Raw genomic sequence first — 27,245 nt, forward strand, 5'->3', positions numbered from 1 at the left:
TGGATTTTACTCTAACTGTGATGGGAGCCACCGGAGGCTTGTGAACAGGGAGGGACATCTGATTTACATTTTTAAAGGTACTCCGTGGCTGTCTTGTTGCTTTCTTCTATTGTCACTGGGCATGCTGGCCCCATATGCTGAGGCACTGTTGTCTTTGGAAGAAGCTAGCCCACACGGCCATGCAGGAAGAACTACCAAGATGCCATCACACTCTCATCTAAAAGGCCTACCGTTCTTTCACCATTTGTGCTCTTAGAAAGTAACAGGATGAAAGCAGTGATGGAAGCAAAAGTTGACCATCTGCCCTGAGAACTAAAGTCCAAGAAAGATCATTTCAGGGCTATGGTGCCATGAAAGTTGGGTCCTACATCCTGGCACTCTGTTTTTTTATAAGTTCACTATGCTCTGCTACCCATTCTGGTATTCCAGAGCTGAAGGATTTGCCCCTGCTGAGCAGAGATGAGCCAGGTTAACTTTTGGGGTGTACAACAAACTGGATCTCAAGAATATTTGACTATTATAGTTTGTTAGTCTACATAGAGTTGCTCCTAGGATAGGAGGCTTGTAGGATGTCAATTTATCTCTGATGACAAATGAAAATTGCACCCAGTCTTGTGTCTGGGTTCTGAAGCTAATGAAAATGTGTTTGAAAATAATCCCATGGCCAGATAATAGTAAGATGAGGATCTTTTATAATATTTCATGGTGATGAAGATCTCTGTTCCATTAGGAAATATTCAATATGTACACAATGAACATTGGGCAGGGAATCAGAGATCTGGCTTCAGGTCTGCCACTGGTGAGTCGTGTTTAAAGTTGGGCAAGGTACTTCGATTCTGCAACTTAGTCTACTTGTTTCTAAAGGAAGGAACTTGGATGACTTCATCCTGGATCATCTCAGCTCTCATGTTTGATTGTCCACGTGCCATTACCCTGATTCCCTACTGGCCACATTTGTGGAATGGCCGGGCTAAGAGCAGAGACATCTGATCTACCCTAGAGCTGACTGGACCACACAGGGATCAAATCTACACCTTTGACTTCTTTAGCACCTTTTCGTTATCAACTGAACCAGCCATCTGCAGTGAGGAGGAGTGTAGCTTAAGTAGGTTTATCTTCCGCACTAAACTATATACTCTTTAATGCTGTAGTCACTAAATTGTACTAAATCTTCCCTGTGTATTTTATATTATTCAATCCTCATTAATAATCCCATAAAGTAAGTGCTAACATTATCCCCAATTTAAAGCAAGAAACTGAGCCTTGAGGAGGTTGAGTAGTTTGCCTGAGGACACACAGCTAAAAAGCACCAAATTTATTTTTTTTATTTTTATATCCATAGGTTATTGGGGAACAGGTGGTGTTTGGTTACATAAGTAAGTTATTTAGTGGTGATCTGTGAGATTTTGGTGCACCCATCACCCGAGCAGTATACACTGCACCCTATGGAAAGTACCAGCCTTAAACTCAGTCTAACTCAAAGCCCACACAGGAATTTAGCCACCACATTCCAGTGCCATTGCTTACTTATTTGACCATATTCCACAATACTTATCACAGTGTTTGATAGACATTGTTAGACATTCAATAAGTGATTCTTAAAAGCATAAATGTTTGATGCTAGCATGCCTTCAATATAACCTTGAGAAACAGTATAACCATGTTATATTAAGAAACAACATAACCTTGTGAACCAGAGGTCTTACCCACTCTACTTAGACTTAGTACAGAATTGCTCATGAAATCAGTCTCAGTAATCAGAGCTTAACCTACATAAGGACTTATGGATATAACTTACCCCAATGACCCTTGCCATTCTGTAATTAGCCATCCTTTTGGTTCTCAACTGGAGGGATGCAGCTGGGAAAGACACATGAGAACCATTTGAGAAACTTTATCAAAAGACAGAAGCCCTTTGTTTCGCACGTGCCCCCTCTATCTAATTCCAATCCTATCTAGGGAAGGTGGAAATGGCTAGTTCTGTGCAAGTTCTCAGGTGTTTCTGAAACATTTTGCTGTGTACTTCCACCTCTGCTTCTAACCCGACACATACACCTCCACTGAGAAGAACTACCACTGTAGTGAAAGTCAGTTCTATCTTCATTTGAATGAAGTCTGACTTTATTAGACTCTAAATTAAGTGATAAGGCTGTGTGTGGCTGACTTGAACATAAAGACACCCAGAATTCCAACTGTATTGTTTATTATTTTACCGATGAGTTTTGGCTGTAGCTGACATATTTATGTTTCATTGTATCTTTTCCAGAATCTGACTTGTAGAACAAAGTACACAGCTTGCTTTCAAATTTGACTAAAGCGTAGTAAGTGTTATAGAGCAGCACTGTCTTGCAAAATAGTGATGGAAATGTTCTATATCGGCTCTGTCCAATTTCATACCCTTTTGAGTGCTTGAAATGTGTCCAGTGAAATTGAGGAACTGAGTTTTTAATTGTGTTTTATTTTAATTAATTTAAATAGCCACATGTGTCTAGGGACTGCTGTGTTGGAATGTGCAAGTACAGAGAAACATTGCTTCATCTTTTTAACCAAAATAATGTAGTAAGTACCGGGACCCATTTCATTTTTTAAAAATCACTTTCAATAATGGCTAAAGCAAAAACAGAAACAATGCTGTAAGAGCCCAGAGTAAATTCTAGCATGCTTACATTTCCACCAGGGAATGAATTCTTAAAGAAAGAATATTCTGACCCCAGAGTAGATAAAAGCAGGTAGGCAGAGAAGAGACACTCCTAAGGGGAGCTCCCTGCAGGTTCCTCGCAGGCTGTGAGACACAGAACAGTGAGACCATCAAGGAGAGAGAAATTTCCCCTCAGAGGAAAATCTAAATGTGGTTTTAGCCACCTGTCACCCCAGAGGGAGGACAGGATGGCAGTGTTAAATTGGTGAGATTGTGAAAACAGGGAACTTAGCTAACCTTCAAGGCCAGCTGAGGTGTTTAAAGTACATTTCAGTCAACAGAACTCCAGTCCTGAAATCCTGAGGGTTTCCACCTATATGGCAGATTAGAAACCTGAATTTCTTTTATATTATAAAATTAACAATTTCGGGGCCAAGCGTGGTGGCTCATGCCTGTAATCTCAGCATATTGGGAGGCTGAGGCGGGCAGATCACTTGAGGTCAGAAGTTCGAGACCAGCCTGGCCAACATGGCGAAATGCCCATCTCTACTAGAAATACAAAAAATTAACAAGGCAAGGTGGCAAACACCTGTAATCCCAGCTACTCGGGAGGCTGAGGCACAAGAATAATCTGAACCCAGGAAGTGGAGGTTCCAGTGAGCCGAGATCGCACCACTGCACTCCAGCCTGAGCAACAGAGCAAGACTCTGTCTTAAAAACAGAAAGAAAGAAAAAAAATTAAATTAACATTTCTGGCTGGCCACAGAAGCTCACACCTGTAACACTTGCTTGGGAAGGTATTAAGTCTCTCTGTACTCAGAGGGTAGGTTGGCTGTATTACTCATATTACCTGATGGGTGTATTGCTTAGAAAACTTTGTTCTTCTATTGAAAAATGGGAAGCAGTATGGTGGGGTGGTCCTGGATCATGACTCAGGAGGTCTACCACTAACTCTGTCCCTAACAGGCTTTCACTTGTCCTCTGAGTTTTTGTTTCCTAATCTACAAAATGAAGCAAGTTGACTGGATAATTAATATTATTAATTAATTGATCATTAAAATTAATTATAGTTATACGTATTAAAATTGACAATTATAATTAATAATTATGTATAATTATTAATGATGTTAATTATTATTATTATCCAGTAAATTTGCTTCATTTTATAGATTAAGAAACATCTATAAAATTTGGACTAGTAAATTACCAAGTTCACATTGCAGCCCTAAACTTCTCTGATTCTAACACTAAATTACAATACTATCTTGTATTCCTTCTCTGAAAGGCCTCTCAATTAAAAATCATTTTCTCGAGTACTTTCATTTCTTTTTTGTTTGTTTGTTTTTTATTGTGGGTTTTCTTTTTTTTTTTTTTTTTTTAATCTTTTTGAGACAAGGTCTCAGTCTGTCACCCAGTCTGGAGTGCAGTGGCACAATCACGACTATTACACCCTCAATCTCGCAGGCTCAAGCTCAGCCTCAGCCTCCGGAGTATCTGAGACTACTGGCACTTGCCACCATGCTAATTTTCTTTCCTTTAATGTAGAGACCAGGGCCTTGTTGCCTAGGCTGGTCTTGAACTCCTGAACTCAAGTGATCCTCCTACCTCAGCCTCCTGAAGTACCGGGATTACAGGCAGGAGCTACCACTCCCAGTTTCCTTCATTTCTGTACTTTTTATTGCTACCCTCCCCACACTGAACACCAAATATCCAGGAGGTGATGCATACTGTCAATAGTCAGCATTCCACCTACTATCTACTACTACCTAGGAAGTGGGAAATTAAACCATAGAACCTAAATTCCCAGGGCTTACTGAAAATCACCCAAATAAAAAGAAATAGTCAGAAGAACATTTTGGTGGTTTTTCTAACTTTCTAAATGAATGAGACCACAGTTCATTCAAGTTTGAATAAATCAAATAGAAACATAAAGGTTGTCTTTTTTAATGTTTCGAGTATAATAAATAAGCTTATCAGCTCATTAGTTGAGCCGCCATGTTGAGTGATTCTTATATTTAGTGAGTCCTGTGAATAGTCAGAGTTCTCCAATAGGAGCAATGATGGTAAAAGGCGTGTCCGTGGGCTTATAGCACAGAGGAAAGTATGCTTCACCCACACATGCATGGTACCAGCAAGCCTTCACTGCCTTTTGGCAGGGGCATTGATCTTCCTTTTCTCTAAGAAATCCTCTCCCATCTTATAGAAAAAGGCACAAAAAGTACATCCCATTGCCTTAATTGGAATATGACCCCTATGATCCCAGGGATCATTTTCAGGGGTCAGGGAGACCCCGAAGAGTTTTTTCATGAGGCGTGACTATGTAGCTAAGACAGAACCTTCCTCAGTGGCCTGCAGTCCACGTTCTGCATAAAACCCAGCTTCACCTCGACTTATTTTCTCCATCCTAGGGGCATGGATAAGGACATTGCATCCTCGTTTGTGTCTGTGGAAAATGGAATGATGATCAAACAAAGATACTGATTCAAGTCAATATGTATTACGATGCATCATGTGGGATGTGTGTGTGTGTGTGTGTATCTTTGGGGGTACCTGTGTGTGGCTGCCCCTAAGCCATCACATGTCTGCTTTCCCATGTATGACTTTCTGTGTGCAGAGCTTTCATTTTTATCTCTTCTTTGCTCCTTCTGTGAATCTCACTGCCTGTTGGCTGTCTCTCTACCTCTCCTCTCTCCTCTCAACTGCCTCATTTTACTAGCAATAACATAAAACTGGGTGGATCTTTAAAATAATTTTTGCACCCATTTATTTGAGTTTTATGTTCCCCTTACTAATTCAAAAAGAGAATAGGGCATTTTATATTCCCTCATAAGAATGATGCTTAATCCCAGCACTTTGGGAGGCCAAGGCAGGCGGATCACGAGGTCAGGAGATCGAGACCATCTCCTGTAGATGGTAGATGTAGTAGAGACAGTGAAAACCTGTCTCTACTAAAAATACAAAAAATTAGCCAGGTGTGGTGGTGGGCGCCTGTAGTCCCAGCTACTCGGGAGGCTGAGGCAGGAGAATGGCATGAACCCGGGAGGCGAAGCTTGCAGTGAGCCGAGATCGCGCCACTGCACTCTAACCTGGGTGACACAGTGAGACTCCGTCTGAAAAAAAAAAAAAGAAGAAGATGCTTTGTTGATGTGGTCCTCATTGCCCCTCTATTGTTTCAGGAGATCTCAAGGCAAATAGTTTCTCCACTCCTGACACCAGAGAAAGCAAAAGGAGAGATAAAAGAGGCCTGATGAGGCTTCATCCATCATGGTGCAGATCCAGTGGGAGCGACTTCCTGTCCTGCCCTTCCTCAAACTCATCCTCCCCTCCTCTCCTCCTCTCTCTATGTTCCCTACCTTCCCTCACCATGAATATTTCAACTGTTCTAGACAGCACTTTTATAGAGGATTAAAATCAGTTTCTAAACTGTTCCCAACTACCCTAACCAGCATGTCTGTTCTGATCAACCTCCTCACACACACACAATCCTTAAAAAAAAAAAAAAAAAGTCAGTTATTTTGATGAGTTAAGCATAGCACAGCAAAATATTCTCAAGGTTACTCAGACATCAGCTCCTCCTCTAGTGGTAGAACCTTTTGTGGGGGGTGCTTTTTCCTACATGGGCTACCCACCAAAAGCTAACCTGACAGCTTACACCTAGGAATATACATGGCCTGCCTGGGGAGGGGATTGGGCCCTGGAGCCCAGAGCAGACCTTAGAAGTGACTGCCATTGAACTCTTGACTAAAACTCACAGTGTATGGGATGATAATGCCATGGCTGTCCTCACTGCATTGAGAACTCCAGCCCTCCAGATGGAGTCCTGCAGGCTAATGAGCTCACTAACACTCCAGGAGATGTGGCATTGCTTGTCTCCTTGACACAAAAAGCCTAACTGCCTCTATTTCGTCTGTCAAAATAGTGACCTTCTTCGTCTGTTGTGGAACCAAATGCAAGACGATAATGCCAGATAATGATTCCAAAGCAAGATAATGACTTCTTTGAAATGATTTCCTTTGAAATCATCTTGTATTTCCTAGCCTAGTTATAATTTGGTTAATTGATTAATAATTCTGTTTAAATGTCTCAATTTCTGCAAACACCAATCCAATATACCTACTTTTTCTGGTTGAAAAATGTCTTTGCTTCTCTAAGCATCTTCTACCTCTTTTGCTTGTGTGCACTTTTGCCTGAGCAACATTCTGATGACATAAATAGCATCCCTTCAAAAAGGTGTTGAACAGATCAAGGTGTCTCTCTGTGTTCCAGAGCATGAGCACTATAATCTGTGTCCTTGAAACAGTACCTCTGATTGGAAAGATCTAAGACCATGTCTTTTAAAAGCCAACCTCCCTGCCAGACAAATGAAGCTACCATTCCTGGCAGCCCTAACCCCTACGTGCAGCGTGGGGCATGCTGTACTTGACATAGTGAGAGGCTACCCAAGAAATAAAAACCCAAGCCCAGACTCTGGGAGCCTGCAGCTCAACTGGCAGCTACTGAGCTGGGGAATTCACCTCTGGAGTGCATTTACATATTTTTTAATGATCTAGGTTAAAACTCTGCTCAAAGCAGAGGTCTTCTCAGAGCGCAGCAGTGTGGGACCACAGATAAACACGCACACTTCCACCTCTGCGGTGGAAGAATGCACCTCGATGGAAGAGGAGTACATTGCCGCCCTCTGTGTTTCAGGGAGCGAAGGCAGGGAACTCACCCTTTCTGGTAAGGTGAGTTAGGCAAGACTCCCCAGTGGACTCCGATGTGTTCCTCAACATTCTTCCTCTCTGTGTTCCATCAGCTAAAAACTTCCAAGGTCGCTTTTCATTTCTCATTTGAAATGGTGTTTCTGACACCCAACGTCATATAATCAATTGAGTCACTTCATCCAAATACTCACATCCTGAAAAGAGTCAACACAGTCGTTCATGCCTTTGAAAAAGTGACAAGGAGCAGAAAGAAACTTAGAGGAGAGGCCTGCACCTTCTATTCTGAAAACCATCTCGGGCCTGTGATGAATACAAGTGACCAAAAGAGAGAAGTAAGAAGAGGGCCAGATGGGAAGCAGGAAATGAGAAGCTATCAATCAGATAGGAGGTGTTGGAGGGGAAGGAATTGGGTGTCCAGAAGGAGATGACAACCCATTAATCTGAGTTTCATAGAATGTTACATGTTTTTAAATAAGACCTTTCTCAATAGGCCCATCTACATGAGCAAACGCACCACTGGGAGGTGAAGAGAGTGGGATTCCAATTGAGGAAAAGTGAGGAACTAACTGGGCACTGGTGCTGACCAACTAGGGACTCAGAGCATGGTCAGCAAAGGCAGACTCAAGCCCAGGTCATCCACAGGGCATTTTGCTTGCAGGTACCTTTTAGACTAAGTGTCCCATTCTTCCCTGTTTGACCACAGTGTCCTGCCAAGTGAGGGCAAAGCTAATGAAATGGTTCTGGGAAAGAATGAGGAGGGAGAGAAGTTCACCTGCCTGCATGATCAACCAGTTGGTCCTCACACCAGCACCACCCTGAACTCCCATCCACGCACTGGCACCTTTTAGCAGCTCTCTGTGAGGCACTAGATGGAGGCAATTGAGAAAATGCAAGACAACAGCATGGCAGGGCAATACCTGAGGATGTATGCATAGCCTTGAAGCGTCTGGCATGAACCAGGCTTTAGAGCTCTAATTGATCTGTGTGTGTACAACTGATTTTTACTTGTCTTTCTTTTAAAGCTACTCTGAATTGCTTTAGGATAATCCAGAATGTGAAATGATGTCCTCAAAGAATTTTAATGACACTTGGAACAATTGCTCAATCCATGTGTTTTTAACTTTTGTCTTTTTCCTTTGATTATTTTTCTTATTGAGCATCTAAAATTCTCTCCAAGTCCTTGACTTTCACTTCTTTTTCCTCTCCTTTGGGTGGTATTGCCTGAGGAAACCAAAGATAAAAGTAATAAAAACAACGATGGTGTCTAACTCTCAGATAATGCTTGTATTGACTAGGAATATTCTTTCCTTGGGCTTGTAGAATAATAGAGATATTCTAAGTATTTCTTTTCTTTCTTTTTTTGAGACGTAATTTTGCCGTCACCCAGGCTGGAGTGCAGTGGCACGATCTTGGCTCATTGCAACCATTGCAACCTTTGCCTCCCAGGTTCAAGCAATTCTCCCTGCTCAGACTCCCATGTAGCAGGGATTACAGGCGCCCACCCCCAGGCCCAGCTATATTTTGCATTTTTAGTAGAAATGGGGTTTTGCCATGTTGGTCAGGCTGATCTCAAACTCCTGACCTCAAGTGATCCACCCACCTCGGCCTCCCAAATTCTGGGATTACAGGCGTGAGCCACTGCGCCCAGCCTCTAAGTATTCCCTTGCGGTAATCCATTCCATCCTCACCACAACGTGATGAGGTAAGTGCTACTATTGGCCCATTTTACGATTAGGAAACCAAAGCACAGGAAGTTAAGACACTTGCCCAGGTCGCACAGCCAGCTAGTAGCAGGACTAAAGTTTGAACCAGGCAGTCTGGCTCTCAGGACTGTGATTTTCCTCATTGTGAATCACCAAGCATGTCTCTGCACACCGTCAATAGAATAGCCAGGAATGATGTTGTTTGTTTTAATCTTTAAAAAACCAAGTGTGAGCTCTTAACTTATTTTACCTTTAATGTTCTGTTTTTTCCTCCCACACTCTCAGATGATGGAAATGCTTAAGGCAAACTAAGGTAGTGTGAGACCACACCATGTAAGTGTGAGCATGGCTTTGTGGGTTCAGCTGTGTTTTGTGCGCTTCTGCCTTCTGTTCCCGCATGTTTTCTCCGCTGTTCTCTGATTCCCGCTTTCAGCGCTTAGCACTTGGGCCGCATGAAACTGCCGCTTCAAGCCATAAATCTTCTGTCTTTGTTCCTGATTTTATATCTGTGCTTCTCTCTCCCACAATCCCTGGCACTTGCAGCTGTCAGCCTGGCACCTCCCTGGGAAGGAGCTGGGGAGTCCTGGGGGATATGTTTGGTTACTGTTCTCTGACAATGAGCACTTGGATGATGAGTGTCCACACTCTCACTGCAACATACTACTACAGAGTGTGGAACCACGCATGTGGGCATCTCTGTACAAACCTTGTCCTTTGCTATGCAGCATTCTCTGGGACCACCAGCCTTAAGCAGATTACTGCTGTAGGAGTCTCCGTAGCGCGAATGCTAAGTGAAAGTAAACACCATTGTGCCAAGTAACAGGGCTAAAATGAGCCATGGAGAGTAGAGGTCATCTTCTCATGTATATGTTCCCTGTGTACACTTGTGTATGCGATGGAACAAAACTGTGACTACGAAGGAAAAAGAATAATGGGTTTCAAGCCAGATACGGACTCTAGTGGCCCTTCATTGTACTGTTTACACATACACACACATGTGCGCACACACAATTCCTTCTGGTGTTCCTTGATTTGCCATTACCTATATCTCCAAACTGAGTGATTTCAATATGTGATCAACTCGATTTACAGAATAAATTGAGGAGGAGGTATTTGTCCCTAAGAGCATATCTGGAACATTTAAAATATGATCCTGACTGTGATTGCAGGGTTGGAACTGCCTCTCGTTCTCAGTTTCACTGAAGTTTCTGGTGTGTGTTGAATGGGAATTTGCGAGAAACTTCCCAAGATAGTTGGCAGAGATGACAAGAATGTAAAATTAGAGGGGGCTCTCATGAGATATGACTGAGCGCTGCCCAAGCCCCTGCAGTGTTGGACCCAACCCATCGTTTAGAAACAGAATTCTAGAGCTGATGAGTCCTTAGAGACGGAGCCTTCACTCCAAATTCCTTAATTCACAGGAAATGGCCAAGGTTTCAAGAGAGAACGTAACTTGCCCAAGATGGGGGCAGAGCCTGGATTAAAACTTAATCCTTCTCTTCCCATCAAAGCATCTTTTGGTGTGATGTCCCAGTTCATTTCTCTCTGGAAGAGAATCTCTTGCACACTACCAGGAGAGCCTTTGAAAAGTGAAGGAGCCTACATCCCAAGAAAGGACCCCAAGTCCCTCTCCTGGTTCTGCCACGAAATATCTGGGTGAGCTTGAGAAAGTTGCTATGCCTCTCTGGACCTTAGGCTCCTCATCTATAAAATGAGTTTAAAGCTGCGGATTTCAAAAGTACATGATGCTAAGTTTGCTGAGTAACCTCGGGCTTTTCATGCAGTTTCCTCCCGCAATATTCATTTTCCTCTGTAGGATTATGAAAGAAGTTATAGTCAGGCTTTGCAAATGGGGACAGCCTCCAGGAGCAAGGGCCTTGTGATTTTCTGTTACTAACTGAAGAAGAACAAGGGCAGGAAGGAGAAGGTGCAGATGAGGAGCACACAGCCTGTGCCCTTTACACAGACCTATCAGACTCAGATGAATGTGGCAAGCTCCGGTTTGGTCATCTCAAATCAGCTGATTTCAGTAGTTTGGGGTTATCCAGCTGGTATGTACTTCTCTTCTTCCTGAGATATCACTGATCAGAGCTCTGGAACTTGAGCAGATCCAGCAGGTGAACAAGGTTACATTCTCTCCTTTTCAGTGTATTGCTAACCAAGTTAACAAGGCCAGAGAAGTCTCTGAGGCGGTTGGAGAATAATTCAAAAGCCAATAAGGCAAGAATAGAAATCCACACATGCCAGCTTTCAGCAGAGTTTTGAGATACACCCTTCATTTACATAAAATTATGGAATTACACTTATCAATCAAATATGCAATGTCACTTTTTTAACAGAGCTTTCTATTTCCATGGCAAGTAAATGACATTTGTATGATGAATTTTTTTTTCTTGGAGACAGAGTCTCGCTCTGTTGCCCAGGCTGGAGTACAGTGGCACAATCTCAGCTCACTGCAACCTCCAATTCCCAGGTTTGAGCGATTCTCCTGCCTCTGCCTCCTGAGTAGCTGGGACTACAGGTACACACCACCACGCCCAGCTAATGTTTTGTATTTTTAATAGAGACGAGATTTCGCCATGTTGGCCAGGCCGGTATCAAACTCCTGACCTCAAGTGATCCGCCCGGCTTAGCCTCCCAAGTGCTGGGATTACAGGCATGAGCCACTGTGACTGGCTATGATGAATCTTTTTTAGAGAGCAAAAACTCATCACTTGATTTAACATTTTGGTCCATTTGGGTTTTCATATATCAAGGTTAGCCGATTATACAACTTTTTCCAAACAAACGCATCTAGTCTGCAGCAGCCTTCCCTGAATCTGACACTGATTCAAAATCTGGTGGGAGGAGCAGGACAGGAGATGGCAGAACAGGGAAAATCACAGAGGTGGATCATTTCTTGTGTACCTCTTAGGTTCTAGTGCACTGGACAAATAGCACCACAAAGAGCTATGGCCTCAGAAAGTATTACCAGGATAGAATTTCAGCTCCAGAATTTTGGCAGAGAAGGGACTGAGAGGCAGCGCATCTGGCTGGAAGGGTTGTACAAAGAGATTCTTGATGCCACCTCTGCATGGCACTTCACGTAAGATTGAAAGATGACAATCCACCATGTCATTTGAGGGAAGCAGCTGTTGGAGATAATGAAGGAGACTATAGGCCCTTCTTGGCAACTATCACCGCCCTGGTGTTACCATTCCTTCTCCTGTGACAACTGCAGCACTGTTTGAAGAGGAAAATGGCATTCTTGGGCAGCCACACAAGACTAGTTGGTCTTCCCGCTGAGGATGCTGGGCAGGCAGGCAAGCATCACAAGCTCCTTGCCTTAGTTCTCCCTTTGCTGGAGAGCCCCCAAACAACAGTTAACCAGCTTGCAGTAGGGGGTGGATTTCAGGCTTCTTCCAGGTCCTTCTTTGCCCCTTCCTAGGATAATCGTTGTCCTGCTGAGCCCTCTAGTGACCAAACTGGAAACTGCAGGTGTCTGAGGAAAGGGAGGTAGGGAGGGGAAGGGAAGGGGAAGGAAAAGGGGAAGGGGACGGAAGGAGGAAAGGAGTCCTCCTGAGCCACAGCAAAGCACTCCACTGTCTGTGCAAGCCTCAGCCTGAAATACTTTCTAAATATTTCAGAAGAAGGGGCACATCTATGGCCTGAGACCCTAAAATATCAGCCTGGAGGCCTGATGGCATGTCAGCATGCAAACATGCCAAGTTGGTTTCCTGGTTAGCCACAGTGATGATGAGGACTCTGCCTTTTTTTTTTTTTTTTTTTTTTTTTTTTTTTTTTGGTTAGACAAGATCTCACTCTGTCACACGGCTGGAGTACAGTGGCGCGATCTCAACTCACTGCAACCTCCACCTCTGGATTCAGGCAATCCTCCCACCTCAGCCCCCCACCCAAGTAGCTGGGACTACAGGCATGTGCTACCACACCTGGCTAATTTTTGTATTTTTAGTAGAGATGGGGTTTTACTGTGTTGCCCAAGCTGGTCTTGAACTCCTGGGCTCAAGCCATCCACCCACTTCGGCCTCCCAAAGTTCTGGGATTACAGGTGTGAGCCACTGTATCCAGTGAACTCTGCCTTCTTTTCTGCTTCTAGTTACTCCAGCTTAGTTCTGAGAACTACTAGAAGCTCTAGATTTGGCCAGGCCTTTATGTCTTGCCCTAGAGGAAACCCCAGAACTAACTGAGCGTTCGAGAGTCTGAAGAACCAGCCAACAAAGCCTAGCCATCTGACAGATACACATTAATTTGCTCCCTCAGGGCCCTGCACAGACCGGCCTGGCTCCTGGGGGCTGGGTGGCCCTGCACTGTGTGGGGGCCCTTGGCCCACTTAAGGTTCACTGAAAAGTCAGTGACATGCGGCAGATTGATTAATAAGAGAAAAGGCATATAAATGTATTTCACATGTATACCTGGGAGCCTTCAGAATGAATATCTAAAGATTCAGGGGAAATTGCCCATTTTTCTGCTGAGGTTCAACGAAGTAGGGACAGCCATATAGAAATATGATTGGACAAAATGGTTAGGATCTAATGCTAATAGACTGAGTAGGGAAACCCAGCAAGGCCTCTCTGTCTAGATTCTTCTTGGCCTCTCTGAGCCAGCGTTCCTTCCTTCCTGGGTATGGGGCAGGACCCTCTCTGGAATGGGGGCCTTATGGCCTGTAGTCAAACAAGGTGGATCTGAAAATTTCTTTATGGCCAGTTTTTTTTTTTTTTTTTTTTTTTTTTTTTATACTTTAAGTTCTAGGGTACATGTGCATAATGTGCAGGTTTGTTACATATGTATACTTGTGCCATGTTGGTGTGCTGCACCCATCAACTCGTCAGCACCCATCAATTCATCATTTATATCATGTATAACTCCCCAATGCAATCCCTCCCCCCACCCCCCTCACCATGATAGGCCCCAGTGTGTGATGTTCCCCTTCCCGAGTCCAAGTGATCTCATTGTTCAGTTCCCACCTATGAGTGAGAACATGCGGTGTTTGGTTTTCTCTTCTTGTGATAGTTTGCTAAAATGATGGTTTCCAGCTGCATCCATGTCCCTACAAAGGACGCAAACTCATCCTTTTTTATGGCTGCATAGTATTCCATGGTGTATATGTGCCACATTTTCTTAATCCAGTCTGTCACAGATGGACATTTGGGTTGATTCCAAGTTTTTGCTATTATGAATAGTGCCGCAATAAACATGTGTGCATGTGTCTTTGTAGTAGAATAATTTATAATCCTTTGGGTATATACCCAGTAGTGGGATGGCTGGGTCATATGGTACATCTAGTTCTAGATCCTTGAGGAATTGCCATACTGTTTTCCATAATGGTGGAACTAGTTTACAATCCCACCAACAGTGTAAAAGTGTTCCTATTTCTCCACATCCTCTCCAACACCTGGTGTTTCCTGAGTTTTTAATGATTGCCGTTCTAACTGGTGTGAGATGGTATCTCATTGTGGTTTTGATTTGCATTTCTCTGATGGCCAGTGATGATGAGCATTTTTTCACATGTCTGTTGGCTGTATGAATGTCTTCTTTTGAGAAATGTCTGTTCATATCCTTTCCCCACTTTTTGATGGGGTTGTTTGTTTGTTTGTTTGTTTTCTTTTGTATATTTGTTTGAGTTCTTTGTAGATTCTGGAAATTAGCCCTTTGTCAGATGAGTAGATTGCAAAAATTTTCTCCCATTCTGTAGGTTGCCTGTTCACTCTGATGGTAGTTTCTTTTGCTGTGCAGAAGCTCTTTAGTTGAATGAGATCCCATTTGTCAATTTTGGCTTTTGCTGCCGTTGCTTTTGGTGTTTTAGACATGAAGTCCTTGCCCATGCCTATGTCCTGAATGGTACTACCTAGATTTTCTTCTAGGGTTTTTATGGTATTAGGTCTAACATTTAAGTCTCTAATCCATCTTGAATTAATCTTCGTATAAGGAGTAGTAAGGAAAGGATCCAGTTTCAGCTTTCTACTTATGGCTAGCCAATTTTCCCAGCACCATTTATTAAATAGGGAGTCCTTTCCCCATTTCTTGTTTCCCTCAGGTTTGTCAAAGATCAGATGGCTGTAGATGTGTGGTATTATTTCTGAGGACTCTGTTCTGTTCCATTGGTCTATATCTCTGTTTTGGTACCAGTACCATGCTGTTTTGGTTACTGTAGCCTTGTAGTATAGTTTGAAGTCAGGTAGCGTGACGCCTCCAGCTTTGTCCTTTTGACTTAGGATTGTCTTGGCAATGCGGGCTCTTTTTTGGTTCCATATGAACTTTGAAGCAGTTTTTTCCAATTCTGTGAAGAAACTCATTGGTAGCTTGATGGGGATGGCATTGAATCTATAAATAACCTTGGGCAGTATGGCCATTTTCACGATATTGATTCTTCCTATCCATGAGCATGGTATGTTCTTCCATTTGTTTGTGTCCTCTTTGATTTCACTGAGCAGTGGTTTGTAGTTCTCCTTGAAGAGGTCCTTTACATCCCTTGTAAGTTGGATTCCTAGGTATTTTATTCTCTTTGAAGCAATTGTGAATGGAAGTTCATTCCTGATTTGGCTCTCTGCTTGTCTGTTACTGGTGTATAAGAATGCTTGTGATTTTTGCACATTAATTTTGTATCCTGAGACTTTGCTGAAGTTGCTTATCAGCTTAAGAAGATTTTGGGCTGAGACGATGGGGTTTTCTAAATACACAATCATGTCATCTGCAAACAGGGACAATTTGACTTCCTCTTTTCCTAACTGAATACCCTTGATTTCTTTCTCTTGCCTGATTGCCCTAGCCAGAACTTCCAACACTATGTTGAATAGGAGTGGTGAGAGAGGGCATCCCTGTCTTGTGCCAGTTTTCAAAGGGAACTTTTCCAGTTTTTGCCCATTCAGTATGATATTAGCTGTGGGTTTGTCATAAATAGCTCTTATTATTTTGAGGTACGTTCCATCAATACCGAATTTGTTGAGCGTTTTTAGCATGAAGGGCTGTTGAATTTTGTCAAAAGCCTTTTCTGCATCTATTGAGATAATCATGTGTTTCTTGTCTTTGGTTCTGTTGATATGCTGGATTACGTTTATTGATTTGCGAATGTTGAACCAGCCTTGCATCCCAGGGATGAAGCCCACTTGATCATGGTGGATAAGCTTTTTGATGTGCTGCTGAATCCGGTTTGCCAGTATTTTATTGAGGATTTTTGCATCGATGTTCATCAGGGAGATTGGTCTAAAATTCTCTTTTTTTGTTGTGTCTCTGCCAGGCTTTGGTATCAGGATGATGTTGGCCTCATAAAATGAGTTAGGGAGGATTCCCTCTTTTTCTATTGATTGGAATAGTTTCAGAAGGAATGGTACCAGCTCCTCCTTGTACCTCTGGTAGAATTCAGCTGTGAATCCATCTGGTCCTGGTCTTTTTTTGGTGGGTAGGCTATTAATTATTGCCTCAATTTCGGAGCCTGCTATTGGTCTATTCAGGGATTCAACTTCTTCCTGGTTTAGTCTTGGGAGAGTGTAAGTGTCCAGGAAATTATCCATTTCTTCTAGATTTTCTAGTTGATTTGCGTAGAGGTGTTTATAGTATTCTCTGATGGTAGTTTGTATTCTGTGGGGTCGGTGGTGATATCTATGGCCAGTTTTTATACAGATAGAGCAGAGGGAAAGTTAGAGTACTACATTTAGATGCTATGCCTGGCTTTGGAAAAAGAGGGCTCTGGTTTCTGTGACCAGCCTTGGAGAAGAGGGATTCTATTAGGTTCATGCAAAAGTAATTGCCTTTTTTTTAGGTCGGGCACGGTGGCTCTAGCCTATAATCCCAGCACTTTGGGAGGCCAAGGTGGGCGGATCACCTGAGGTCGGGAGTTCGCGACCGGCCTGACCAACATGGAGAAACCCCGTCTCTACTAAAAATACAAAATTAGCCGGGCATGGTGGTGTATGCCTGTAATCCCAGCTACTCGAGAGGCTGAGGCAGCAGAATCACTTGAACCTGGGACGCAGAGGTTGCAGTGAGCCGAGATCATACCACTGCATTCCAGCCTGGGCGACAAGAGTGAAACTCCATCAAAAAAAAAAAAAAGTAATTGCGGTTTTTGCCATTATAGTTTCTATGGCTAGCCTTGGGGGAGAATGGGACTGGGAGACAGGAGAGCAGAAGAAGGTCAGAGAAGATCTTTTGCTTCTGAGCCTACTTCTGAGGACTTCATTTTTGGGTGGTGTTTTCTGAGCCCCAGTAACTGCTTCCCCAGATATCCAGCTGCTAGACAGACAGAAAACAAGCCCAGCACTACCACTACCTCCAACACCCTGATGCAGAGGGCTTCCCCAGGACAGGAAGTAGGTTACACCTGACTGACGTGAAACTAAATTGTTTTAATTGTTCCAAACTAGTGGTTCTCAACATGTAGCCTCCAGACCAGCAGCATTGCCCAGAAACTTATTAGAAATGCAGATGTTCAGACCCCAAACCTGCTAAATCAGAAACTGTGGAGGTGAGCCCCAGGAATCTGTATTCCATAAGCCCTCTGGGTGATTCTGAGACCCCCCCCCCCCAACAAGGTTTGAGAGCCACCACTCCAAACACTGATTCTCAAATGTCTATAGATAGAAAAGTAAAACTCTCAGTATTTAAAATGTAGGTTCTGATCCCTCACCCACAGAGATTCCGAAGTTCTACAGTGGTGTGCATAAATCTGCTTTTTGACCATCATCCAGGTACTTCTGATGTGGGAGACCCACAGGCCACCACTTTGACAGATTCTGCTCTAGAAGAAATAGCGCCATCTTTGCTAGCAATTTTACCTTCTCTCCTAGAGATAAATATTGTTCTCATGTCTTGCCAGTCATGAAAGAGATCTCAGCAAGTATATCATAGTATTCCAAGTCTTCAGATGGGATTGTAATGTTTACTTTGACACATTAGTTTTTGCTCCCCTTGTAAGGAACATCTCGGTAGTATCGGCATCATAACTCAGAAAAGAAATATTTCTCTGGAAAGAAATATGAATTACTGAGAGAAAAGAAAGAACAGGAAGCCTGTGGCTGGGTGTTTTCTGAGCGTGGGGACACATCTCCTTGGGAGTCTGAGTCTCTAGGCTGGTCTGCTGGGCTCAACCAAGAAGCCGTGCGGTATCTCTAGGCTGTGAGTCCATCAGAGAGCAAGTGGCCCCTTCTTCCTTCTCAGAGAGCTGGAGATTTACTGATGCTTTCCCAACAGGACTCAAGAGGATAGCTGATTATCACACTGCTGGGGGAAAAAATGGCTTTCAAAATCTGAGGTTATGAGTATACTTGGCTTATACGGCCAACGCATTGGTCACCCTGGAAAAATTAAGTTCATATTTGTGAAGATTGTTGTGAATATAAAGTCCCAACGCTCCTCAACACAGCTCTAGGCCTACTGGGAGCTCCAAAAGAGACTGTTCTCTTCTGTATCACTTATCTCCCCCATCTAACCCTCCAGTTCTCTCTGGAGCACCCACACCTTCATGGGGTACTAATTTCTTCGGATGTACCCCAAGAAAACTAAGAATACTCAGTCACATTTTCAAGAATTTGATAGGAGCAAAGCAAGAGACTTGGCGCTGAAGTTCCTTGTCACCCGTCACCTAGGGTCCACATTGCCTAGGCACCAGCACTGCAAAGATACCATCTACTTGGGTAGTGGCTTTCTCAGGCTCAAGCCTCTATTTTCAAACCACGAGGGTAGAGCAGGGGAAAAGCTGGGTCTTTCCATCGTTCCTTCCTCCTCCCCCTTCTGTCTCCTTTCCTTATCCATTTCCCCACCTTTTCCCACCTTTTCCATGTTTTTCCAACCTTTTCCATGCTTCTGTTACTTCCACCAGCTTTTTTCCCTCTCCCTCTCAAGTTTCTTGTTGGGCTGCCCACATCCTGGAAAGCAGCACCCCCTAACCCTCACACACACCCCAAAGAGCTCAAAGAGCCTCACCAGCATTAACTGCTGAAGCCACGTGCATCCTGCCAGGCAGGGAATGCCACCTTAGTTAACTGTAAGACATAATTAAAAGGCAGATCTCCCCTCTCTCAGACAGACAGAGAGAGAAGGGAAGCAAGAAAAGGCACAGCTGCAAAGGAAAATCCAAAGAGAAGCCACAAATGATTTGAATTTTAAACTTACTCGGTGGTCCAGAAATGTGCAGCCTGCTGCCCCCAGCAGTGGGGATCAGGACCCTAGGCAGGGAAGGGAGGTGGAGGAGGAGGGCCATGCTGAAAGCAGGGCAGTAGTAAAGAGAAGAAAAGGCTTTTGTCCAGAGAGCAAAGCCAGTCTTCACAGAGTTGTCCTGGTTAGGAAGAATCCTGTTTGGGAATTGGGAATAGGCCAGGCTGGCCATGCTGGCAGGAAGCTCTGACTTTCATCTCACTTACCTGTCCTTTGCTCCTGCCCCCAGGGCCAGCTCCATATCCTTTGCTCCTACACCAGAGCCACATGACCAGTGCAGTCCCACAGGGACCCAAGCTCACAAGGGTTCCCATGCTTGTGGTTTAATGCTCTGCAGTCCCAGTCTTGACATTGTTAATAGTCGTATCTTTGAATGTGTGTTTTGCAAGTGAACTCTGATGGGGCAGTGAGGCACTGGAGCATGGGGGATAGGGGCATGGAGACTGTTCATGGGACCAGCTTCCTGCTGCCTCCTCCTCCCTCCACCCACTTCCCAGTCCCACCCCCACCTTCCTGCAGATGGGTTCTCAGCCTACTCTCCTGAACCCTGAAACCCTGAGCCCTGCCCAGCCTGCTTTCCCTGTGCCTGCCCAGTAACCACTGCCACCATCTGCCCCAGGCAGGGGTCTGGGCACAGAAGAGAGGATCATAGTTGAACGCACCTATCCTGAAGCATCTCGGGGCAGGGCATAGCAGGGTCTGTCCCTGCCCAGGACTGGCAGTGCTACAATGTGTCTAGTGGACAGTGGACAGAGTCCACAGCTCAGTGAGGAGCAAGCCTATTGCCCACCTCGATCCAGTTACCTAGTGGAGATATTACAATACCCTTAGGGTCATTTGTCTGCCGTGGGTTGGGAATACCACCAGTGAGAAGGGGAGGTTCCTCAAGACAGGGGACAATGAGTTGGGCCAGCAGCTAGTGGGAAGGAGAATCTGAAAAGCCATCAGGCCTGAGTGACAGCCTGTGAGGATCCTAAGCACCCCCATGCCAGAGGGAGTGCTTTCAGCCAGTTCACTTGAGCCTACTCTGTGCCTGGGGGACCTTTCTCTCCCTCCTTCCAACCTTCTGGAATCTGTCTGTGTTTGCCTTTTCTGGCCAGCGCACAGCACCTTCCAGGGACAAAATGCAGATTGCGTGACTTTAGTGATTGTACAGATGAATTAAATGCTCTGACATTTGCATATAAACTGGCATTGCATGAAATAAAAATGAATGGTAAATTAGTGCTAATTTGATTTTTTTGTTTTTATTTACTTAGAATGACATTAAAAAGTATATTTTCAAAATCCCACAACAAGATGAGAGGGACCACAGGAAAAAGGGAAAATGTTTGTATTTTAGCACTTTTTCCTGCTTTTTGAACAATTTTAATTTAACCCTGGGTCTGCAAATTATGTAGCTGGTCCTATCTGCAGCCTAGTTCCACCTTGACTTGGGGACGATCATCTTTGCCTCTACACAATGTTAGAAGTGAAATTCTAATCCTGTAGAGGGAAAACAGTTCCCAATCTCTGACTGTAGGTAATTTCAATCTTGTTATCCGTTTACCCACCAGAGAAAAAAAAGAAGGAAACTTAAAGGTAAAAAGCAAAGAGGTGCTTGCATTTAGACAAGCATCACAGGGGAGGAAAAACAATTCTTTTACCCTTTTGAGTTCTTAGCTGGGATGAACCCCTGTAATAAAAGACAGGTTAACAAAACAAAAACAAACAGAAGTTTAAGAACATAACTTCATGTATACATAGGAGATACCCAGAGACATAAGCAAATTTCAAAGAGGTGACTTTAAGTTCAGGCTTAAATACCGTCTTCAGCTGAAACAAAGAAAGGAGGGTATTGCAAGGGCCAGTTACGGGGAGGTGACCAGGAAAAGTATGGTAAACAAGTGGAAGGCTTGTTATCCATATTTGAGTGCCTTCTTCATTGAGAAGTCTGACTTAGAGTCATCCTTCTTTACTCAGCACAGAATTCCACCCTCATGAATGGAGATTTCCTTTCTGGATATGAATTTCCTTTACAAAAGAGAACTCCTACCCTGTCTTCAGGGCTTCTCCTGTGTCTGCAGTTTCTCAAAATAATCAGCTCAAAGTTATCCTTATACCGAACAAATGTATTTCGGGATGGCATACTCTAGCTGGTAACTTCCTATATGCACAGGGCAATGTGAGATCTATTCATTAATTATGAGAGACTCTCTTCAACAATGTGTCTTCTTACACTCAACACAGATTGTCCATACTTCCAGCATATTACAAATGATGTAGGTCATTTATCACCTTCCAGTCTGAAGTCCGGCGCCTCAAATGACAATTAATAAGCTTGTAATTTCTCATAGCTTCAGTATGAAGAAAGGGAATAAAGCAAAATTAAGAAAACATCACTTCTGTAGCACCATTTGTCTAAGTAAAATGTGCAGGGCTACATTCTAAATGAGATTTTTTTTTAAAGAGAGAGTAGAGCACCTTGCCCCTTCCTCCCAGGTCAAAATCAATAATTATATACATGTATAAAGTGATGCCTGCAATGGTGTATAATCTCATAATTACTCTCCATCTCTCCATTGACTATTAATGTATCCACCCAAACACACCTTTCTCTGCACTCCTGTGAACCTCAGTAAGCTCTTTAGTCTGGCGTGGCAAGCTTAATGTATTTCCTGTGAAATTGTACCATTCTCCTTGATCAGCTTATCCCAGCTTTGCAAATTGAAAAAAAAACTTCATTCCTGGCATCAACAGTCTGTTAAATTGGTTCTGATTAATAATTGAATCTTAAGACCCTTTCAAGACAACATTTACGACAACAGATTAGTGAGGAGGGGAGAGCGATGCCGTACGACACCATGTTGTGATGGAACAGACCCACGACCTCAACTGGAGGTTAAATGTGGAGGCCAGATTCGGGGAGCTTAAATCCTTAGAGAAATCCATCATCAAAATACATAGGACATCTCCCCTGTGGACTGATGGGCCTACCTACCATTTATTTTCCAGTAATATACTTCTAATGCTGATCAAGATGCATTCTTCTTGGACTTGGAGTGTGACTGCAAGTCACATTCCTATGTTTTACATTAAGCTCTCTTGGATTTTGAATTATTCATAATGGTGTTGCAGAATATTTCTTCCTTTCATCCTGAGGAGAAAATACAATCCTCCTGAAATGTCAGACTAGAGAAACAGACAGGCTCCTAGCTTAACAATCCAAAAGAATGCCCTTCTGGATGTTTTTCAGACATATGGGTGTCCAAAGAACTCCAGATTTTTTTTTTTTTTTTTTTTTAGACGGAGTCTCCCTCTGTCACCCAGTCTGGAGGGCAGTGGTGCAATCTCAGCTCACTGCAACCTCCACCTCCTGGGTTCAAGTGATTCTCTTGCCTCAGCTTCCCGAGTAGCTGGGATTACAGGTGCCCGCCACCACACCAGTTAAAGTAGAGACTGGGTTTCACCATATTGCCCAGGCTGGTCTCCAACTCCTGACCTCAAGTGATCTGCCTGCCTCGGCCTCCCAGTGTGCTGGGATTACAGGCATGAGCCAAAATAACTTCAGATCTTTCCAGCAAATCCTTTAAGCATGTCCATGCTTGCACAACACCAAAACTTGCCTGGACCCAGAATCTCCCAACCCCATCTATGATTGAAGGTAATTTCAGTCCTGTTATTATTTTACCCATGTGAGAAAAAGAAGGAAAACTAATGGTAAAAGAATAAAGAGATTCTTGCATTTAGATGAGTATCTATCACATTTTTAGGTAACCCCTGGAGTTTCTCAAAGGAGGCCTGTCAGCTCCCTTAAAGTGTAATATCAGAACCATCTGGGGGATTGGTTTAGAATGCCAATGGCTGCACTCTGCCCAGATCTTCTGAATCTGACCCAGGAATTTTTTTTTTTTTTTTTTTTTTTTTTTTTTGAGACAGAGTCTTGCTCTGTCACTCAGGCTGGAGTGCAGTGGTGTGATCTTGGCTCACCACAACCTCCACCTCCGGGTTCAAGCAATTCTCCTGCCTTAGCCTCCCAAGTAGCTGGGACTACAGGCACCTGCCACCACACCCACGTAATTTTTGTATTTTTAGTAGAAATGGGGTTTCACCATGTTGATCAGGCTGGTCTCAAACTACTGACCTTGTGACTCACCCGCCTCAGCCTCCCAAAGTGCTGGGATTATGGGTGTGAGCCACCGAGCCCCGCCAACTCCAGGAATTTTTTAGTTAACCAGGAGGTTCTTATGTGGTGCAATTTGAGAATCATCAACCTCTGGACACTTTCACTAATTTCAGTGTATTATTAAATCTAAGGATCCAAAAACTGTATTGTATACTGAAAATATTTAAATCACTCGCTTAATAGAACTAATTTGTATGTTTTTTTAATTGCCAGAAATTGAAAGCAAATTTCTTTCAACATTCCTCCTTTCAGTAAGCATGTATTATGACCTGGGTACTGTGCTAGGTTCTGTACATTAACTATCTTCAGAGCTCCTCTATGAGCATTGATACCCTGCATGCTCAGTATACATCAGAAAATCTCAGGCTGCAAGAATGAGATGAAAAGTGAATCTTTGAGAGGTTTAGCAGAAAAGGTAATAATAACAGCTAACAGACTCCCAATTTCCTTGCATGTTTGTGACTGTGCTATATGCCAGGGACTTTGCCTCTATTATCTCGTTTCACCCCCATGATAACCTGTGAAGTAGGTACAGGTAGATTGTTTCCATTTTATAGGCGTTCACTGTACACATGAGGACACCGTAGCTCAGTGAGCCTATTTGACCAGCAGGCGATGCAGCAGGGACACACTCCCAGCAGTCTGCCTCTGGAATGAAGGCTTTTTATTCACCACTACCAAGGCAGTTTTCCTTTCCATAATAAGGCAGGGCCAGGAAATGATGCTACCAAATGCAAATATAATATCATATCATATAGGCAGCTAATTTCTACTCCAATAGTGATTCATTCTATATTATATTACTCATTGTATATTATGGATTCACGAAGTATACAATATATGCCAGACCTTATACCAGGCTCTGGGGATACAAGATGAATAAATGTGTGCCTCAAGAAGCTCCCAGTTGCTAAGACATCCAGTTATATAGAAAGTTCAGAATTAGAACTCAGAACCCCCAACTTTCTTGAGGCTATTGAGCTGCCTGGCATGCCTTTCTAAAATCCTCCCAGGAAAATTAATTTCCAACCTGGATTCATTATTGTGATGTCAGAACAACTCTGCCAATTTGACTGTTCTTACTCAACCAAAACCACTCCTGGGGAAGTAGATTTGAAATGGAATGCTCTTTGTTGTGAAACCTGGAGAATTATAATTTTTAACATGTTTTGATGTGTTAATGTTAGTCTTTTTCCTCCTTTCTGGATGCTGGTAAAATTTACTGAGCTCCCAAAACGGGCACCCTCAGTGTAATTCCTAATAAATAAAGACTGAAACTATGCACAAAAGCAGCGGGGAGTTTTCGAGCTGAAAATTCCACAGGAAACGGGGCGTGTGGTTTGCAATCATTACTACACAGCAGCTTCTGTGGCAGTTAAAATCAAGTTAAAGTCAAGTAGGTAAATTCTAGCTGTGTCCCAGGCTACTACCTACTGTGAAGGCTGAATGCAAAACAGAGTATCTCAACATCAGTATAAAAACTGTGTACAGAGTTTTTCCTCAGCCCTTTAACATTACAGGTGTTTCAGGACTGTTGGAGGATTCCTGGGGCAAAATAAACCTAGGGTCTCAGTTACAGGCTGTGGGAGCCACAGGCTGTGGCTCAGATCTTACTGTAACCTACAACTTGCTGGTCTCCTCACCTTTCAATCTTTGGTGCTCAAGAGCAGATCTACCCTGGGAGATCCCCTCTCAAAGGTAAATATAGACAGACGGTCCTGCCCTGTCCTGCTCATACATTATCATCACCCCAGGTTGCTTTCTCCCACCTTGAAAACCCTCCACCCAGGACCACACCCTATCTGCCTTCTCCACCTCCATTCCCAGGCAGCTGAGCATAGCTATAGAAAGACCCCAAATGTGGTGATGTATCTACATACCTCTCGCCTCTGCTGCCCACTCCCTTCTACTTGGTACCTCTTTCATTTCTTGCAGACTCTTCCCACATCCCTTCCAGAAGTGGCTCCAAATCTCCTCCTCTTTGCCCAAGCCTTCAGTACCCCTCCACCCTCACTGAACCCCAAGAGCCCCTGCTGGGAAAAAAACTCATCAATGACAACTTCACATTCCTTCTCTCACCTCAAATCTTTTCTTTATTTTCGACCTTTTATATTCTCATCTCTGTCTCTGTCATTTTTCTGTCCCAGAGCCTACTATTCCTCCTGAGTTCTTAATCCCTTCCCCTTGGGTCCCTCCAGAGGTTGGAGTCTGTCAATTACTTTCTTTGTCTTCACATTGGAGTACTTTCTCCCAAGGTGCATCTTCCCATCATCCTATAAATGTGCTTATCCTGTAACAGTGCAGGACCACTACCGGCATGTGCCACACCTAGAGCTTTTACTTGTTCTCTCACCTTTTCACTCCCAAAATTTTATTTAAAAAAAATTTTTTTTTAAATCTGTTAGCAGGGCACAGTAGCTCACACTTGTAATCCTAGCACTTTGGGAGGCCAAGGCAGGGGGGTCACCTGAGGTCAGGAGTTCGAGAGCAGCCTGGCCAACATGGCAAAACCCAGTCTCTACTAAAAAAAAATACAAAAATTAGCCAGGCATGTTGGCAGGCGCCTGTAATCCCAGCTACTCCGGAGGGTGAGGCAGGAGAATCACTCGAACCTGCGAACTGGAGGTTGTAGTGAGCCCAGATCACACCACTGCACTCCAACCTGGGAGATAGAGTAAGACTCTGTCTTAAAAAAAAAAAAAAAAAAATCTGTTGTTCACATTTCTAGTACCACCCTACCTAGTCACGCTTTTTGAAAAAAAAATTATTATGAATATTTTCTGCATTCAAAAAAGTATTAAGTAGGCTGGGCGTGGTGGCTCATGCCTGTAGTCGCAGCACTTTGGGAGGCTGAGGCAGGCAGATCACTTGAGGTCAGGAGTTCAAGACCAGCCTGGCCAACATAGTGAAACCCGTCTCTACCAAAAACACAAAAATTAGCTGGGCGTGATGGCGCATGCCTGTAGTCCCAACTACTCAGGAGGCTGAGGCAGGAGAATCACTTGAACCTGGGAGGCGGAGGTTTCAGTGAGCTGAGATCACACCACTGCACTCCAGCCTGGGTGACAGAGCAAGACTCCGTCTCAAAATAAATAAATAAATAAAGTATAAGTAGAGGTATGAATAGGGAGACCACAGAGGATTTTTAGAACAGTGAAACTACTTAGGATACTATAATAGTGGATACACATCTGTCAATTTGTCCAAATCCATAGAATGTGTAATACTAAAAGTGTGCTGTAAACTATAAACTCTAGGTGATAATGATGTGTCGATGTAGGTTTATCGATTGTAACAAATGACCACTGGTAGGAGATGTTGATAGTGCAGAAAACAGTGCATACCAGGGGACAAGTTGTGTAAGGGAACTCTGTACTTTCTGCTCAATTTTGCTGCAAACCTAAAACTACTCTAAAAGTAACGTTTTTTCAAAAGCATAAACTACGATGTGATAAACGCCTGCTTACTCACCACTTGGCTTAAGAAATAAAGTATGACCAATAACCCCACTCAGAGTCGGACTTAGTTTCACTTCTGATCCTTCCACCACCATCCCCCAAATACACACACAGACACACACACACACACACACACACACACCTCTGATGGCCTTCTCTCAGGCCTGTTCTGCAAACTTACTTGGCTCTCCCTGCCCAGTGCAGGCAGGATTGATTATGAAATAATCCACTGCTGAATAATGAACTCTGCATGGTGTGGTTACTTCCAGCAATATATTTGTTCTAAATCTGAGCATCAACTAAAGATTTGCTGAGTCTCTGTTTATCAAAAGCTGATCAAGCATTTTACTACTAATAAAGGAAGCTCATAACATCCTAGGGGTTCACTGTATGTGCAAAGAGCTAAAAACCTCTAGGTTTCCCAGGATA

General features: G+C 43.5%; 1 protein-coding gene across 2 annotated transcripts in view; it reads left to right on the top strand.

Annotated features, from left to right (window-relative positions):
* The window catches only part of LHFPL3 (LHFPL tetraspan subfamily member 3), a 566,970-nt gene that overhangs the window by 490,441 nt on the left and 49,284 nt on the right, over positions 1-27,245 (top strand). The window contains exon 3 of one of the 2 annotated variants that reach the window (XM_023192548.2): positions 9,330-9,377. The exons of the other annotated variant lie outside the window; for it this stretch is intronic. Coding sequence (XP_023048316.1) covers positions 9,330-9,346 — 17 coding nt within the window. The 3' untranslated portion in view covers positions 9,347-9,377. The remainder of the gene's footprint in view (positions 1-9,329; positions 9,378-27,245) is intronic. 2 annotated transcript variants of the gene reach the window in all.

The sequence above is a fragment of the Piliocolobus tephrosceles genome, chromosome 8 (assembly GCF_002776525.5).
Source record: "Piliocolobus tephrosceles isolate RC106 chromosome 8, ASM277652v3, whole genome shotgun sequence".
Lineage (NCBI taxonomy): Eukaryota > Metazoa > Chordata > Mammalia > Primates > Cercopithecidae > Piliocolobus > Piliocolobus tephrosceles.